A 16,009-nucleotide genomic window follows, 5' to 3' on the forward strand; every position below is an offset into this window, starting at 1 on the left:
AAACTTTGTTACTTCTCTATAAACATCACTCATGAATGCTAATTTATTTCTAAATATTATACTGTACTGATTAGGGGAGATTTCAAGTAAGGAGCAATATTAATTGCCATGAGAGGAGAATTGAACTTTGAGATTTTTGAATTCCATTGTTATACAAGACAGTATTTTCAGTTAATAATCAATGGCACAGTGATAATAAGGTTTTACCTTTCCTAGAAATATAACAAAGTCACTGAAGCAGCTGATTGCTGTGGCATTAGCTGAACTTTTTGATAAAATAACAGCAGCATCTTCTGCTGAGGTCCAAAAGTATGTCCCATTTATGGCTGTTGCTGTGTATGCATTCTGTAATTAGAATGTAAATTGGTTTAGTTTTTTTAAAAAAAGGAAGGAAGGAGAATGAAAAGTAGAAGGTAGAAATCTTAACCCAGCCAAAGTTACTTCAAAATCAGATTTGACAGAAGTATTCCATAATTCTATGAAAAATATCTTTCATAATCCACCATAGAACTTCTTCTTAACTGAAATGGTTAACAAAGTTAAAAGAAATACAGCTAAACCTCTTACCACAAATTAAACAGTTTTCTTTAAATCTCTGAACATCAATGCCCAGCATTCCTCAAGGATTTAGTTACAGAAGTACAAAGTGGGTATATAAATGAAAGAGGAATGTGTGAAACTGTGTACAATTATTCTTTTCAGCCGTCTGAAAGCAGTCGTATTTTGTTTAGAGAAAAAGAAAAAGAATTACATCACTCTTGAACTATTTTTTTAAAAGCCATCTCATATTGGCATTCTTAACAGAGATTAGCAGAAAGCAAAGTGATTCTGCCAAAATAATTTGTAGTTTTCCATATTTATTTGGGATTTGAATACATTACAGTTAGTTTGCTTTTTTGAAACTGAAAAATTCCTCAGCATCTGCTGAAAAGTGTCGCTCAGACTAAGATTTATGCTCCAAATTTGAATTTTCTTTTCATAATTAGGAAAGTTTGGGGCTTTGATTTAATGAATGTACATCATTGCACTTAATATAGCAGTGAAGGTGGAAGAAAAATCAAATGAAACATAACTTGCAAGCATGAATTCTATTGGTAGCTGACTACTTTAGCAATTTCTAAAGGGGTGACAGAGTTCATTGGTTGCAGCAAAAAAAACCTAAGATCCTTGTGGCACTTTAAAGATTGACCATTTATTTTGAAATATGTTTCTGTGGACTTATATCAGGTGAAATGAAATCCATTAAAACTTATGCCTTTACAGTTGCAGCCCCCATCTGCGGAACATTCTCCCTATTGAGATCTGCCTGGTACCTTCACTGACATCTTTACGGTGCCTGGTAAAAACATAACTCACTCCTCCCCCACCAGGCTGTTGATGGACTATTATGATGATGTATTTGCTTTTACTGTGCTGCCACAGCTTCCTGCAGCTGATATGGAGGGATGTTGTTGTAGGTTTTCTATAAATTGCATGCATTTTAGTACGAATGTGTCAATATTATAATGCTTTTAAACATGTTTAAGTCTCTTGGACACCTCTGTGTAACAAGCAACTAACAAGCATAGCAAATAAAACAATTTGTTAGTCCTTAACATAACACAAGAATCTTTACAGGTAGGTAGCCGTGTTGGTCGAAACAAACTAACAAGATTCTTTGTCGTTTCGATAATTTTAACATGTTTTATTAAAGACTTAAATCCTTTGCTAGTTCATATGTTCACCGCAAGTCCATAGACCAAGATAACCAAAATTGCAGTACAAACTCGCAAGTCTGGAACACAGACAATTCAGTTACACTTACACCCAAAGCATTTGAGAGACTACTTAATCCTTTATATACCCAGTAAGTCACTGCAGTCTACAATATAGCTTTTCCTTCAAGTTCTAAAGATACCAGAAACCCACTCCACCGAGACTCACAGCAGGGCCTTGTTCTGCAGAGCAGCACTCCTGTCAAGACACAACAGGCGCCCACTATCTGAACTTTCTGGAAACTGACAGTTTTGTTCTAAGAAGCTTTCCTAGCTGGATGAATAGGTCTCTGATATATCTGCTGTTATTTCCTGTGTTGGGGTGTTATTGGTTTGTGTGTGTTATTCAGCTGTTTTTATTGCATTTTGCACAACGCCTTGAGATCTGTGTCGAAGATGATAAATAATAAGTTACTATCCTACAACTCCCTTTTAGAAGAAATTCAGCCCCTATGTTCTAGTGCCTGGGAACCAAAGACTATATTTCTCACAGATAAATAAGGAATGGGATTGTTTACATATTTTGAAATAGCACAGTAGACAAAAAAAAAGTACTTAGGGGGGAAAAAAATCCCTCTGTACTTCACAACACAGAATGAATGTCAAGGGTCTTGGAAAAACTGACCTGTTAGCTTCATGAGAAAAGCCCTGTGGCAGAGGTCCAAGCCCTAAAGTTTCCTGCTTCTGAAGAATAATTGCAACTTTGTCTAACAGCTGAATTCAGTCTTCCACTCTAGGACTCTATTAAAAATGAGCTCAGTGAAAAGAGGAGAGCCATAGCAACAAAATCTTCTTTTAAAAGAAGCCAAAAACAAGCTGGTCAGACGTGATTGTATTTAGCTTCTTTGGTTTGCTCATACAATCTGGTTGGTCTCAATCCATGCCGCATACAGAACCAACCCAGGTACATAATAGTACAGTAAGATGGCACACAGATTATAAATGATGTACCATGCTGGAGCTGTGCTGTATTGTCCCTGGATATAGGTAGACTACTTACGACAGGTAGGCAGACTACGAATAGGAATAAAAGGGTGTCTGAATGAGCTGAACCACACTGATTACAATGAAATCAAGTTATTTACTTGCAGAACATCTACAATTCAGGGCAGTTCAACTTTTGCAAAAGTACCTTGACATGGAACCCGTGGGCTACACACTGCCTTGTTGTGCGGACTGGGGAGCGAGGCCAAAATTTGAATAAATAGGGGCCCGAGAGAGCTGATGCAATATCACTTTTCAAATTAATAAAAGAACCACACTGATTATAATGTATTTTGTGGTTTTATATACTGATTTTGTTCTGTGAACCGCCCTGAGACCTGAGGGTATAGGGCGGTATATAATTTATTTTTATAAATTCTAAATAAATAAATAAACCAACTTATTTACCTGTGGAACATCTACATGAACTTTAATCAATAGCACAGTGTGGATTAGGAAGACCTAGGCTGAAAACTCCAGAGCTCAAAGGGTGGCGTTTAGCTGGCCACTCTCTCTCAGCCTAACTAATCTATCTCATAGGGTTGTGTGTAGCTACCATGAGACCAGTTTTGCTGAAGGCGAGAGAGAATAAAAATTGCTTAATTGCTTAATTAATTATTCAATGAAACACATATCCACGTGCAGCTTTCACCAGCATGCTGCCTCCAGATCCTCCAGACTACAATTCCTAACAACCTCAATTTATCACTACTGTAAAATAAATAAATAAATAAATAAATAAATAAATAATAAAAATCCACAACAGCAAGGTATGAAATAATGGGATGGTAATTAGAGGAAAACTAGGAGACTGACTATAAGGGAAAATGCATCTTCCTACAGAAGTTTCTGATTTGACTTAATTGTTCTTTTTTAAACCATCAAAAATAGGATGATACTAAATTTTTAGTAAGACTAGCAGACTGAATTCATGAAATTACAATTTTGCATTTACACAGATTATTTATTATACAATATTTCACATTTTTTTTAAAAAAGCCCAAAAATAAATAAGAAACATGCATTTTCATAACTTATATCATCAAAGATTTAACATAATAAATAACAAGGATATATGAAGATAGAGATTGCTGATAAGTATAAACTAATTGTCATATCTCTAACTTGGGACTAATCTGTCTTGTAGCTGCTTTGAGAGCCAACAGACTCTAAGGCTGGCGAAGCATGCACAAAAATCTCATGTGGTAGCATCAACCAAGCACACAATTGTTTACTCCTCAAAGACCATAGTAGTAGATAATGCTTATTTTTGTGACAAACATGCCAGTCACAGAATACAGCTGTGACAGTGACCAACAGAATTAGCATTTCTGAACCAATGCTAAACTGAGCAAGTAAAAATTAAATAACTTTTGAAGTATTTTCCTAAAGAACCTCCATTTTCATTCTGATTTTTCCCCAGTAAATAAATCAAGTATCTATACATAACTTCACCTGATATAACATACCTGGTTTAAGCATCTTAGGCCTCTTTCTAGGCACCAGAAACAGCAACAGCAGCATTTGAATATGCATCTTGCACATGTATTCTTCTGCAGTGGGAAACAGCACTAATTAGTTGTCAAAGCCAGAAACATATTTGCAAATTAAATTCTCCTTTTTCCAGGACACCCATTGTCAGAAAGCAGTGTGAAGTACTTCTGCATCAGCTATGCAGTTACCACCTCTGTTGTGTTATGTTCTTGGTTTAGTCCTGGCGTATTTCTTGTGCTTTGTCTGAAACAGACATACCATGGTTTGGGTTTGGACAACATGACAAGTCATAATATGGCTTCCTCGAGACAATGCAGGCACTGTGTATGAGGGGGAGGCACATTCACAATTAAACTATGGTTTAAGACAAACTGTGCCTTAACAAGACATGTAGATCAGGCCTGTGAATAATTTTGGTTAAGCTTCCATCTGCTTAGAAAATAGAGAAACAGAAAGGCTTAATGCTGTGTGTTTAGCAAATATAGTTTGCAGCTTGACACCCAGACAGCTGCATATTGTCTTAATTCTCAATGGGGGGGCGAGAAGGGGAATTCCTTCCAACAGAAAGCTGTTGCAACTGCAAAACCTGTAGGACAGTTGTACAGTACATGGAGCTCTGTGGACCATAAGAAACATAATTTTGGATGTGATCTTCAGACAGGCAGTAAATAAATGTTTATACTAGCAGCAGCAGCAGCAGATTAGATAGCCTGTTATGTTCTTGGGACTGATACCCGATAACAGGATCTCAGTGCAAAGTAGGACATTCTGTATAGGAAAGATCACTAGAACTTTTACTGAAACATTGGTATGATCCAGACGTTTTAGCAGCATCTTGTCTCCTTCATTTGTAGATCAAATTCCCATAACACAGACTTTCTGGGAAACTTAGCCTTACAATTATGCAGTGATCTCCAATGTATTGCTATACATTATTACAACATTCTGCACAGATCACAGAAGCCACTGCCATTCAATGCTATTTATTCTCCTTTAGAAGAGGAAAATAAAAGCTAGAAAAGCTCTTTTAATAACTACATTATGTGACAGAGATGAGCAGAACACAAAATATTTTTTATTATTTTAATGTAAATAAAATGTTTAAAGGATTCAGGATATTTTAAAAATAAAAATGCTGGGAATTAGAAATTAAATCTAAAATTAATTCCTGTAATAAGCATTGCATTTTCTTGATTTGTGCCATCAGCCTTTTCCTGAACAGTCCCCAACATTCAAAATGGTCTTGTGCTTGTAAACTATTCAGAAGCTTTAGCTTCTTCAGAATGTGGCAGCTTAGTGCCTAAGGAGGTTGTGTGAGGAAAAGGAATTACTTTAGTGTTTATAATTCCACTAGCTCCATACTATCTTCACAGTCATAATTCATAGTTCCAGTTTTAATCCATGGAACCCTAAATACTTCTTTTGTCAAAATCTGTCTGTTTAGGTTGGTTTCCGGAGGTGAAGGCAGGGGTGGGGAACTAATTAGGCATACAAGTCAGAGGTTCCTCACCCCTAGGTTATAGGTAAGACATTAAGGGGTGGAGACTTTTAAGACTGCACAATGGAAATGTTCTTTCTTGAACTTTGTAACCTCCTGTGAACATTTGGAATCGGGATGATATTGAGCTATAAAGCTCAATAAATAAGTAAGTAAAAAATAAATACAAGAGCGGGAAATGATGCTCAGATATCATTACTTTCTGCTCCCTGATGCATTAACTACTATATGATGGCATTACAGAACTAAAGTACAAGCCTACCTTTTTTTCCAGGATGCTATAAATTGACAATAGAATAATCCTTGGGACTCTCACTATTGTGATTAAAAAGGACCCTTTCACAACTGTTCCCAGATGATAACAAAAAAGAATTGATATGGAAGACAGGACTGGATGACTTGGTGGTTTACTTTTATTTCTAGAACGAAAAACAAACATGTAAAACTACACAGATAATAAAACGAAACACAATATAGCTATTAGGATCGGCATCTCATAGTTTGTTAACCAATTATGATGGAAGTCCTGTATCTACTGACCTTTGAAAAACTGTATTGAGCCCACGTGCCATCAAATTGGATGCACATATATTTAAGGCCATTATAATTTACATGTTCTCAACCCTGCCATTCCAGAAGCTCCACTATGCATGTGACAGTGCTGGAGGATACAAACCACTCAAAACAACTGTGCTATCCAATCCTATTCTCTGAATAATACACTGTGGAATACTCTATGGAAATTAATCTTCACACGCATTTAGGAAATTCCCTGAATGAAATGCAGTTTCACATGCTTAGTAGAGCCCTGGGGAAATTTGGATGGTCACCACTTTCCCTAATCTGATGGGCACAGGAGAACCCATCTTTGGAGTAAACAGATCTGCTGCTTCCAGCAAAAAGAGTGGTGAGGCCCCCAGTGAGACCAGAAACACACATATGTATAAATAAGGACACATAAGAGGGCATTCAGTGTTATGGCACACACTATCTCCTGATATACTACAACTGCCTATGGCATATTAAAAACGCTTTTACTCAGGCAAACATTCAGGAAACAGTGCTTCAGCTTTTGATTCTATTCTATAGGACCTTAAGATTAGTGAATTTTATCCTGTTTTTAATATGCTGTGTCCCACTTGGAAACATTTTCTATTAGGAGTCTAATTATTGTAAGTAAACAAATAATTAAAAACTGGAGAAGATTTTAATAGAGCTCTAAACAGGGAAAAGCCGATATGAAATTTGTAGTGTACAGTTTTTAGCTAATCTCTTTCCCCCCACTAATCTGATTAGTCCCTATATGTCATTTCATTATAAACTCTAATTCTTCTTCTCTTCAGTTATTAAATATAAGATTAGGCCTCCTTTCCGAAAAACTATAAAACTGGTATGCAGTACTGCTAATGGTGAAATGAGGACTTTACTGCTTAGGATTGACTACAGCATTATAATGGATGAGGGGGGGAGGGAGAAAGATCAAACCATAGATTTCTGTGAGCTGGCTTTTGAAGGTGAGCTTAATGGGAATCGCAGGACACAATTGTAACAGAACTTCTCAAGTATTATTTGAGTTCAAGCTTGCATTAATATGAATCCAAAACAAGCCTCAAGAATGAATGAAATGAGAATCACACTTTAAAATGTTCACTCTTTCAAGTGTTTTCTGCCATGACCTTTACAAAATAGGAGCAGTGTTCGCAAAAGAACAAGAGCCAATGGGTGAAGTATGAAACTGAAGTTCTGTAAATATATTTTTATTAAATCTTCACCTAAGCAGGAATTTAAATAGACATAGCCACGTCAGCCTAGGTAGGTATCATAGTAATACAATCCCTACAGCCTTTCCACAGTAATAGCTACACTACAGCTATAAGGCTATATTTATATATGCATGCACCACATTATTTTCAATAGGAAATACCAGGAAAATGGTATGCATTCATTTCAGCTCTTCAGGCCAGGGGAACAGTTTGGGGGTAAGTGCTGGATTTCTATGTAAAATAAGTACATTGACATACTTTCTAAAAGTCATCATTCTTATGTTTCTGAAATAGATCTTTATCTCGGTTTGAATTTAGCTTAATCAAATGTCTCTTCATAAATGCTTACATGTGAAACACCTAGCGAAAATATAACTGCAGAATATATTAAAAAATATATTAACCAAGCATATGACATGCAAAAAAGGCAAGGATTATGCATTTATTAATAATTAATTTCTTACTGAAAGCACAAGAAGGAATTGTATTCGTATGATTACCTTTTACTTGTAAGATTACCTAAAGTGTGTTCATTAATGTAGTCAAATGGTAAATTTTGAAGTCTGTTTGGATAAGTTGAAGACAAATTCTTCAACTGCCTGGTTCCAGCCAAGGAAAACTGAAGAGAACAGGCTCTGATAATGTTTCGCGGCTTTATGGGCTCTAAGCAGGTCAAAAAACAGAACAAAGACTTTCCTTTTATCTAAGATCGAACCAAAAATGCCAAAGATGCAAGATAAGGGGCAGCTGGTATATGGCTCAGGAAATGTCATCAACTGGTATATCAACCCAAACAACGTCACTCAACTGCAGAGAAAAAATCGAAGTCATCTAATAAGAATGCTGAGTTAGTACTGGGCAGTGGAGATACATGGTTACTGCATTGGGCTAAGTTCAACTGGGCAGTACCACACAGCTGTTAAGAGGACTCTTAAGAGAAGATGATACCCCTGATGCTGTTGCAGACACTTTTACAACATGAATTTTCTGAGCTGAATTCCTGCTTGCTGAGATAGTTTCATGGTGGCATGTGCCCTGTTCCTTATGCTGTTATAAAGTAAATAAAATAATCTACACTCACAAAATTGACTGTGGATTTGTCTACGTAATAAAAATATATTTAAAAATTTGTGAAATGAAGCTCCCTTTCCTCTGTGAAATACAAGTATGAGGAATCTCATTCCATAGGATCAGAGAACTTTACAATCTTATGATATGGTCCAGCACTTTTCAGGCACTGTATTTTTTTTAGTGGAAAGAGAAGCAAGCAGTGCATCTCTTCCACACTACTATCACTCCAACAATCCTTTGCTGCCTTCTATATATTTCTGATTTGAAATAAACGTGAAATAACAGTAAGAGTATTATTACCATTTTTACAGACTTCCCCAGTGTCAACCACTGAAATTAGACCTGAGTTGGGATTTTAGCCCATACCCACTTATTAGTCACTCAGCTGCGCTGCCACTCATTCAAAGGTACCAAATTTGCATCCTTACTCACCATAAACTGAAAGCTTAAAATGCAACCTCACAATATGAAGTTCTTTTTAAAGGCAGATTTCAAAGTACTGAATTCTGCTTTCACAAATCATGAAAGAGTAGGTGGTGGAGGAGGCTGTATATCTGTTATTAAATTATGAACAGCTCTAAAGAATGCATCTTCTATCTAAAATAAAAGAAAGCAAAGTACAGTTTCAGGTCAAACAGACGACCCCTGTGAAGCTAATCCAGCTGAAACAACTCTCCACCCTCCCCACTTTTAATTCCGCTTATGGAGAGACTGCAAAGTGCCTAATAGATTGCTTTGTGTAGTGAGGAAGCAGGTTTGCTGAGGTAAAGGCTGCTCTATTTCCTGTAAATGCTTACTAGCTAAAGGGAAAGGCTCTGCGTGCAATGTGATAAACAAAGCTCTTGTGACATACCGTACTACTGCCCAAAAGCGTGTGATAGCATTCTTGCTTCATCTTTCTACACACATTAGTCTGCTGCATTGGTTTAAATACCTCTATGTGCTGGCAAAGCAAATCATAGGAAGAGGGACTGACACTGTAGGGTGGCTCATTCTCCTTGGCAAATACGGTACATGGATTTCAATGCTAACATACATAATCTAGCATTATAAAAGAGAAAACAGTGTAGAGCAGACAAACACCCACTCTCATCTGATGGTTCTTGCTTTGAGAGATGCGCCAAAGGAACAAAGCCATTCTGAAGGTCACAGTGGTGCACTTTATCAGAAGGGGAGAATGCGAGGAGAGAAGGCATGCTTGTTACCCTTGGGAAAGGACTGGTGAAATCAATATCTCTAGCTTGCATGAATTAAGTCAACCCTGACCTGTACTATTAACTGGGGTCAAATTGGATGGATGGATGAATGGAATAATATAACAACAGTGTTAGAAATGACTATTTTTTATAGTCATTTCTAAATGACCTAGTTTGCTAAATCATGGTTTACAAGTCAAAGTGCTGTGTGCTGGTGCACATGGACTACAAAATCTTCCCTCTCACTGCCTCAGTTTTTCCTCCTAAAATACCACAGTGTGTTCTTTCTTCCTTAGCTTCTAAAACCCTCAAAAGGGTCATAATAATTCACACTCTGTCCTTTTGGAAAAACCATGGGTAGGATGGTTTTGTTTATTTGTTTATTTTTTCTCTCTTTCTCTGTCTCATCTGCAATAAAAATCTTCCCTTGGTGCTAGGGAGGGAGGGAGAGTCCTCTTGGCATGTCCCCTGAGGCAGTGTTTCTCAAACTTGGATCCCCAGCTGCTGTTGGACTACAACTCCTATCATCTCTAGCTAGGAGGACCAGTTGTTAGAGATGATGGGAGTTGTAGTCCAACAACAGCTGGAGACCCAAGGTTGAGAAATACTGTGAGATGATCCACTTGGGCACTGAGATGGATTCAGAGCCTTGGCTCAGTCTATGTGCTTCTTCTGCCCCCTAGTGGCCCAGTCTGTCATCAACAGCATGATGTAAGACCAGTACATACGTTGTAGAGAGACAAATGTGATATTTTGAAACAAATTCTTACTGAAATCAGCACACAGTGATTTTCCTAAGGAGAAAAACGTGCTGGAAGAACTACTATGAATACAAATACCTCCAAGAACATTCTAAAAATACCTACCATTCTCAACCTTACTTCACAACTGAAAATGCCAGTAGCATTCTTTCTTCCCAAAGGCAACATTCCTCAAATAAGCACTCATTCCATTATATGAGTGGGGATTTTAAAAAGCAGCAATTACACCACTAACATTTGGGAACATTCAAAATTTAAAGAATGAATCATATGTAAAGTGAAACTGACAATGGGCATAACCCAACAAATCAGCCTCACACATAGAGACAAGCTTGCACAAGCCAGACAGGTTTTTCAAGTATGAAAAATTGCTTGCACAAGCTACCCTCATATGGGATCTAAATTAATTCAGACAGCTGAGAACATATCACTTTGCAAAAAGAACAGTATTATGTATGGCATGTAGAAAATGAAAGTTTATGAATGTAATAGAGGATGAGTTGCTAATTTCATGAAAATAAAAAGGGTTTAAATAAACAAGAACAGAGTTCTTGTTAAGAGGTCATTAAATATAATATTTGTATAGAATGACACAAATTACAAAAATTTTGAAGGTTTTGAAGTTGATTAACACCTTCACAAAAGGAGAGAGAAGTGGAAAATCAGCTTACAAATGATTGCCAATACATGAACTATTCTGGAATGACTGAATTCCAGCTATTAGACAGTCCATTCTGAGATAAAACAGAACAAATACTGCTTGAACTGCTGTTTTATTGGTGCCGGAGTCACGGGATATCCAGTTATGGCAGCCTGCTCACACAACAGCTAGTAGAAGCTTCGTTCAGCTGATTCCAATAGGTGTCTTGCACTTATGAAATATATATAATAATAATAATAAGGGTTGTGCAACATGACAGTTAAGCTTGTGTGTTTCTGCTTGCACAACATCAGCTTTCTGACTCCTTGTGTGAATGTTATGTTAGATCTCATCCACTGGCTAAAGCTAAAGCTCCCTTGGTACTTCTAGAGCACACAGTAATGGCCGTATCCCTCACAGTTACTCTCATACATACGCAATTAAGAGACCCGTGGTGCACAGTTCGCTTACAAAGCATTTATGTATCACTTTAGAGAGTTCAACATGTTTCACACACATTATCTCAGTAATCATTACAACAAGCCAGCAAAGTAGTTCAATTTCATTAGTCCACATCAAGGCTGAGAGATAGTAGCCTTCATAAAATAAAATACTACCCTGGTTTGAACAGAGCACTAAACAGCTTAAACAATCTGCTTCAGTTTCCCACTAACTGTTGTTTGTCAAGCCACCCAAATCAGGAACTAAAGTTAGTTTGAACTATGATTTTACCTAATCAATTCAAGATCGTGAACAATAGATTGAAGCTGGTTTGTTTAAGACAAAACTTACCATACAGTAAAAAATTACAGTTAAACGAAAACTGAAGCAAATACTTGTGATTTCCTCCACAGACACACTGAGAAGATGAGTGGAGAGTGCATGAGCCCGAATACCACTCACATAGCACTAAGCTATGGTTGTGTATTATGTTCAAATGCAGCCACTAAGTTCATACCGTAGTGACATTCGAAGTAAGAAGTGCTTAGTTCACAGTTCTTTCTAGTTCACATTTGAAATAAAAAGTGCTTAGTTTACAGTCTGTTAACTAAGCTGCAGTGGCTCTTGTTGCAGTTCATCTCTAACAATGTCAGAATAACCAACTTTGCATTCCAATACATATCTACTCAAAGTAATTTCTGAGTTTACTACCAGGCAAATAAGTGAGTGTAGGACTGTAGCCTTAGCTTTCGAAGTCCAACCATTCGTGGCTTTTTAAGAAAACAATTTATTTCACAACAGATTGAAAATAAAGACTAATAAATAAAACTCCTGGCAAGAAGATAAATGCCGCACATACCGGTTGAAGAAGTAAGAAACCACTGCTCCAGCCACAGTCATCTGCTGACATGCTAGAATGAATTCACTTGTCCAGATAAGCCCAACTAAGTGGTACCACCACATGTATCGAATGCCAAACCGAATATTGTATTCCACTTGACCTCTTGAAACAACTTGGGCATTGCCTGCAAATCCAAGACACACAAAAAATGTAATGACTCGACAAACAAATTTATTTTTTTTTAAATGGTGACATTAATCTAATGTACTTTTCCTTAGTTCAACTATTCTAACCATGATTTTTTTTATATACAGTGGTACCTCTGGTTACATACTTAATTCGTTCCAGAGGTCGGTTCTTAACCTGAAACTGTTCTTAATCTGAAGACCACTTTAGCTAATGGGGCCTCCTGCTGCCGCCGCACTGCAGCCGCACGATTTCTGTTCTCATCCTGAAGCAAAGTTCTTAACCCGAGGTACTATTTCTGGGTTGGCGGAGTCTGTAACCCGAAGCGTATGTAACCTGAAGTGTATGTAACCCGAGATACCACTGTATATAATATTCAGCTGATTTGTTGTTAAATGGGTTTTTAAGAATTATAAATATATACAGTGGTACCTCGGGTTACATACGCTTCAGGTTACATACGCTTCATGTTACAGACTCTGCTAACCCAGAAATAGTGCTTCAGGTTAAGAACTTTGCTTCAGGATGAGAACAGAAATTGTGCTCCGGAGGCGCGGCGGTAGCAGGAGGCCCCATTAGCTAAAATGGTGCTTCAGGTTAAGAACAGTTTCAGGTTAAGAACAGACCTCCAGAACAAATTAAGTACTTAACCCGAGGTACCACTGTAAACCCTGGTGGACTGGCCCAACTGAGAGCAATGGGAAGATGAATGACTTCGGGCTGTTGTTGCCACATTGGAGCACCTGAAGAGGGCTAATGAATCAGTTACACATTATTCTCCAGAACCTTTTCTTATTAGCACATATTTGCAAACAATAGTTACAAACCACAATGTGCAGAGGGTGGGATTCACCCAGCAACCCCCATCAGAAGAAACCCTGCGCAAAGACTTTGTTTGTGCAACAGGGCTCCCCTCTCCCTCCCCACATCCCGTTTGTTCCCTGAAATTGGCTTGGGAAAGTGGTCAGGAGAATCCCCAGAACAGAATGCAGGAGAGAACTGTGGGATCATTCCTTCTGGCAAGGTGAAATGCTTGCGCAGATGGAATGTTTGTCACAGCACGACTTGCATTCCACTCAGAATGTTGTACTTTTGATAGCCTTCTGTAAATATTTGCTAATGATTTAGTTTATTGCATGGAAATGATAGGCCTGGCATTCAACGTTACAATGCTGTTCAAATCTGTCAGGACTCTTTATAAGTAGAAGGTTGTGCCAACATTTATTTTATTTAAGGCCTTCCACTCTTCAAGGAAGCCTGAAAGTGGTCATCTGGACTAGAAAAGCAGGGTGAAGAAATCTTCTGGTAAAGGGCAGACAGTGCTAGGCAGGAAGGTGGACTCATTTTGGAATGTGACACAATTAAAACACTCAACATTAATGGGCAGGGATATACCAGCAATTTAACACTATCTCGTGCCAACGCATGTTTGCAGATGCAGTAGGGGAATATATTGACACCTGATACAGCACAATGAGTACTTAATGGAAATATTTGCTGAGTGAGGAGCAATTTTGAGACTCGACTCTGTGACCTTGTCCAGGAATGCTGTTCTATGTGCAGACTTTTAAAACACACAGATGTCAACGGAATTAGTTTTGCAGCAATTACATCAAGCTAATGTTTTGCAGTGCAGCAGCTTGAACAGGGCCAGATTAAATCTGATAACTGCTCGCTTGTCACTTAAAGGTGAAGGAAAACAAAAGTTGATCTTTTGGTAACAACTTGTACATACTTTCCAGAGTGGCAGCCATGTTAGTCTTTTGCAGCAGACACAATAAGGTGGCATAATAAATTGGTCAGTCTTGAAGGTGCCACAAGACTCTCTCTTGTTTTTACAAAGCAGATTGTATCTTGCGTGTTAAAATTTTACAGATATTAACAGATACAAACTGACAGCTAGAACAACGGGCACCCTTTTCGACACTCCACAGAAAGGGAAATGATGCCTCTAGCATCTTGCGTATCCGATTCGACACTTATATTGGCCTCATTTGCAGGTCCCAGTAAGTAAACCTTACTCCCACAACCTTGGGCAGACCTCAGGGATAGCGAGGAAAGAACTGATACAGAAGCCCAGGTTCGGATGACATACTAAACCAAACCTTGAATTTAGCTCAGCATGGCCAGCGAACAATAAATATATGGAAGGTATGAAGTGGCTGCAAGCTCCCCTTCTAGAAGCCTTCATGTTTGTGTGGTCCCAGTAAGCCATAGCTTGACTTGCTGCAAGACGCAAATCAGGCTACTGTGCTGTAATCTTTCTCATTACTTTACGTGCCATCTGCACACATTTTATTCTCTCCACATTTTTTCTACAGCAGAAGCAAAATATTTCTTTAGCAGGTGTGGTGCATTAAATCAAACCACTGTACATTTATTGTACTGTGTTGTTTCAACAATACGCTACAACATGGATTTATCAACTTTGCCTTTTTAACTCAAGGTCACAACTGGCCAAGCCTCCTTTAAATATGTCTAAGAGAAACTAAAGACAGTTTTGGCAAGAAATGCTGACCTTTATAATGGTGCCAAGAGCAGCAAATCAAAACAGGAAATAAAACCACATGGCCCAGAACATGCTTTAAGAAGATTTGGATAAATTCTAGTTGATACCTAAAATGGTTGTATGATACACATCAGCACCTTTGTGGCAACTATATCCAACATGCATTCTTAAAACAGAGCCAAGCAGGTACAGCATTTGTAGCAGAAAACAAGGCTATTTTACAAAGTCAACACAAACCAAATATTATTTTTAGGATCTAACGTGATTGGATTCTATATCCTCAGTAATGTGCCAGACGACTTACCTTTTACTTATCAGGAACTATGATTAAAATACAAAAAAATTAAAAACACACTTATACATTCACATTCATGTGTATATTTCACCATCAAAAAGTGTATATTTAACAGAAAATACTTGATATAGCCTAGTATCACAGGAAAAAAAAGTCTACTAACCTGCAGTTCCTAAGCTAAGTAACACAGCCACCCAGTACACCCAGAAGAAAAGAAGTATTGTAAACGTCCAAAGAGGCTGGCAGAACAAAGAAGGGACGTTGCCAATAATTTTATTGGCAACATGAAAGAGCTGTATAGTTTGGTGAATTCTCTTCCTTAATATCAGTATCAGGAGAATGAGAATAACCTACCAAAAAGGAAAAATAATATGTTAAAATGTTTCAGTTATCAAATTAACATCATTTGGGATGGAGAAGTATTAAGATTTTAAGGTCAGTCAATCTTGGTTCAGGAACTTTTTTTCTAGTTCCTACAGAACAACCCTAGCAGAAGCAGAGATATAAAATAAAAGAGGCCTGTCAGATCTATGGGTAAAAAATAATACTGGAACACAAAATTGCAACTTGTTGCAG

The 16,009-nt window shown here is 37.6% G+C and overlaps 1 protein-coding gene and 1 long non-coding RNA gene across 10 annotated transcripts in view; both read right to left on the bottom strand.

The window, feature by feature from the left end:
* SLC44A3 (solute carrier family 44 member 3) overlaps positions 1 to 16,009 on the bottom strand; it is a 103,220-nt gene that overhangs the window by 5,849 nt on the left and 81,362 nt on the right. For all 9 annotated transcript variants that reach the window (XM_083743379.1, XM_083743384.1, XM_083743381.1 and 6 more), the window contains 5 exons: positions 15,597 to 15,783; positions 12,462 to 12,627; positions 5,993 to 6,149; positions 4,208 to 4,291; positions 208 to 345 (listed from right to left, as the gene is read on the bottom strand). In XM_083743379.1, coding sequence (XP_083599505.1) covers positions 208 to 345; positions 4,208 to 4,291; positions 5,993 to 6,149; positions 12,462 to 12,627; positions 15,597 to 15,783 — 732 coding nt within the window. The remainder of the gene's footprint in view (positions 1 to 207; positions 346 to 4,207; positions 4,292 to 5,992; positions 6,150 to 12,461; positions 12,628 to 15,596; positions 15,784 to 16,009) is intronic.
* On the bottom strand, positions 7,994 to 12,449 carry LOC310846708. The gene is made up of 2 exons (XR_014565496.1): positions 8,997 to 12,449; positions 7,994 to 8,156 (listed from the first exon to the last, which is right to left on the bottom strand). It is a non-coding gene; the product is annotated as an uncharacterized lncRNA (long non-coding RNA).

This window comes from Podarcis gaigeae (assembly GCF_964106915.1).
Source record: "Podarcis gaigeae genome assembly, chromosome: 6".
Lineage (NCBI taxonomy): Eukaryota > Metazoa > Chordata > Lepidosauria > Squamata > Lacertidae > Podarcis > Podarcis gaigeae.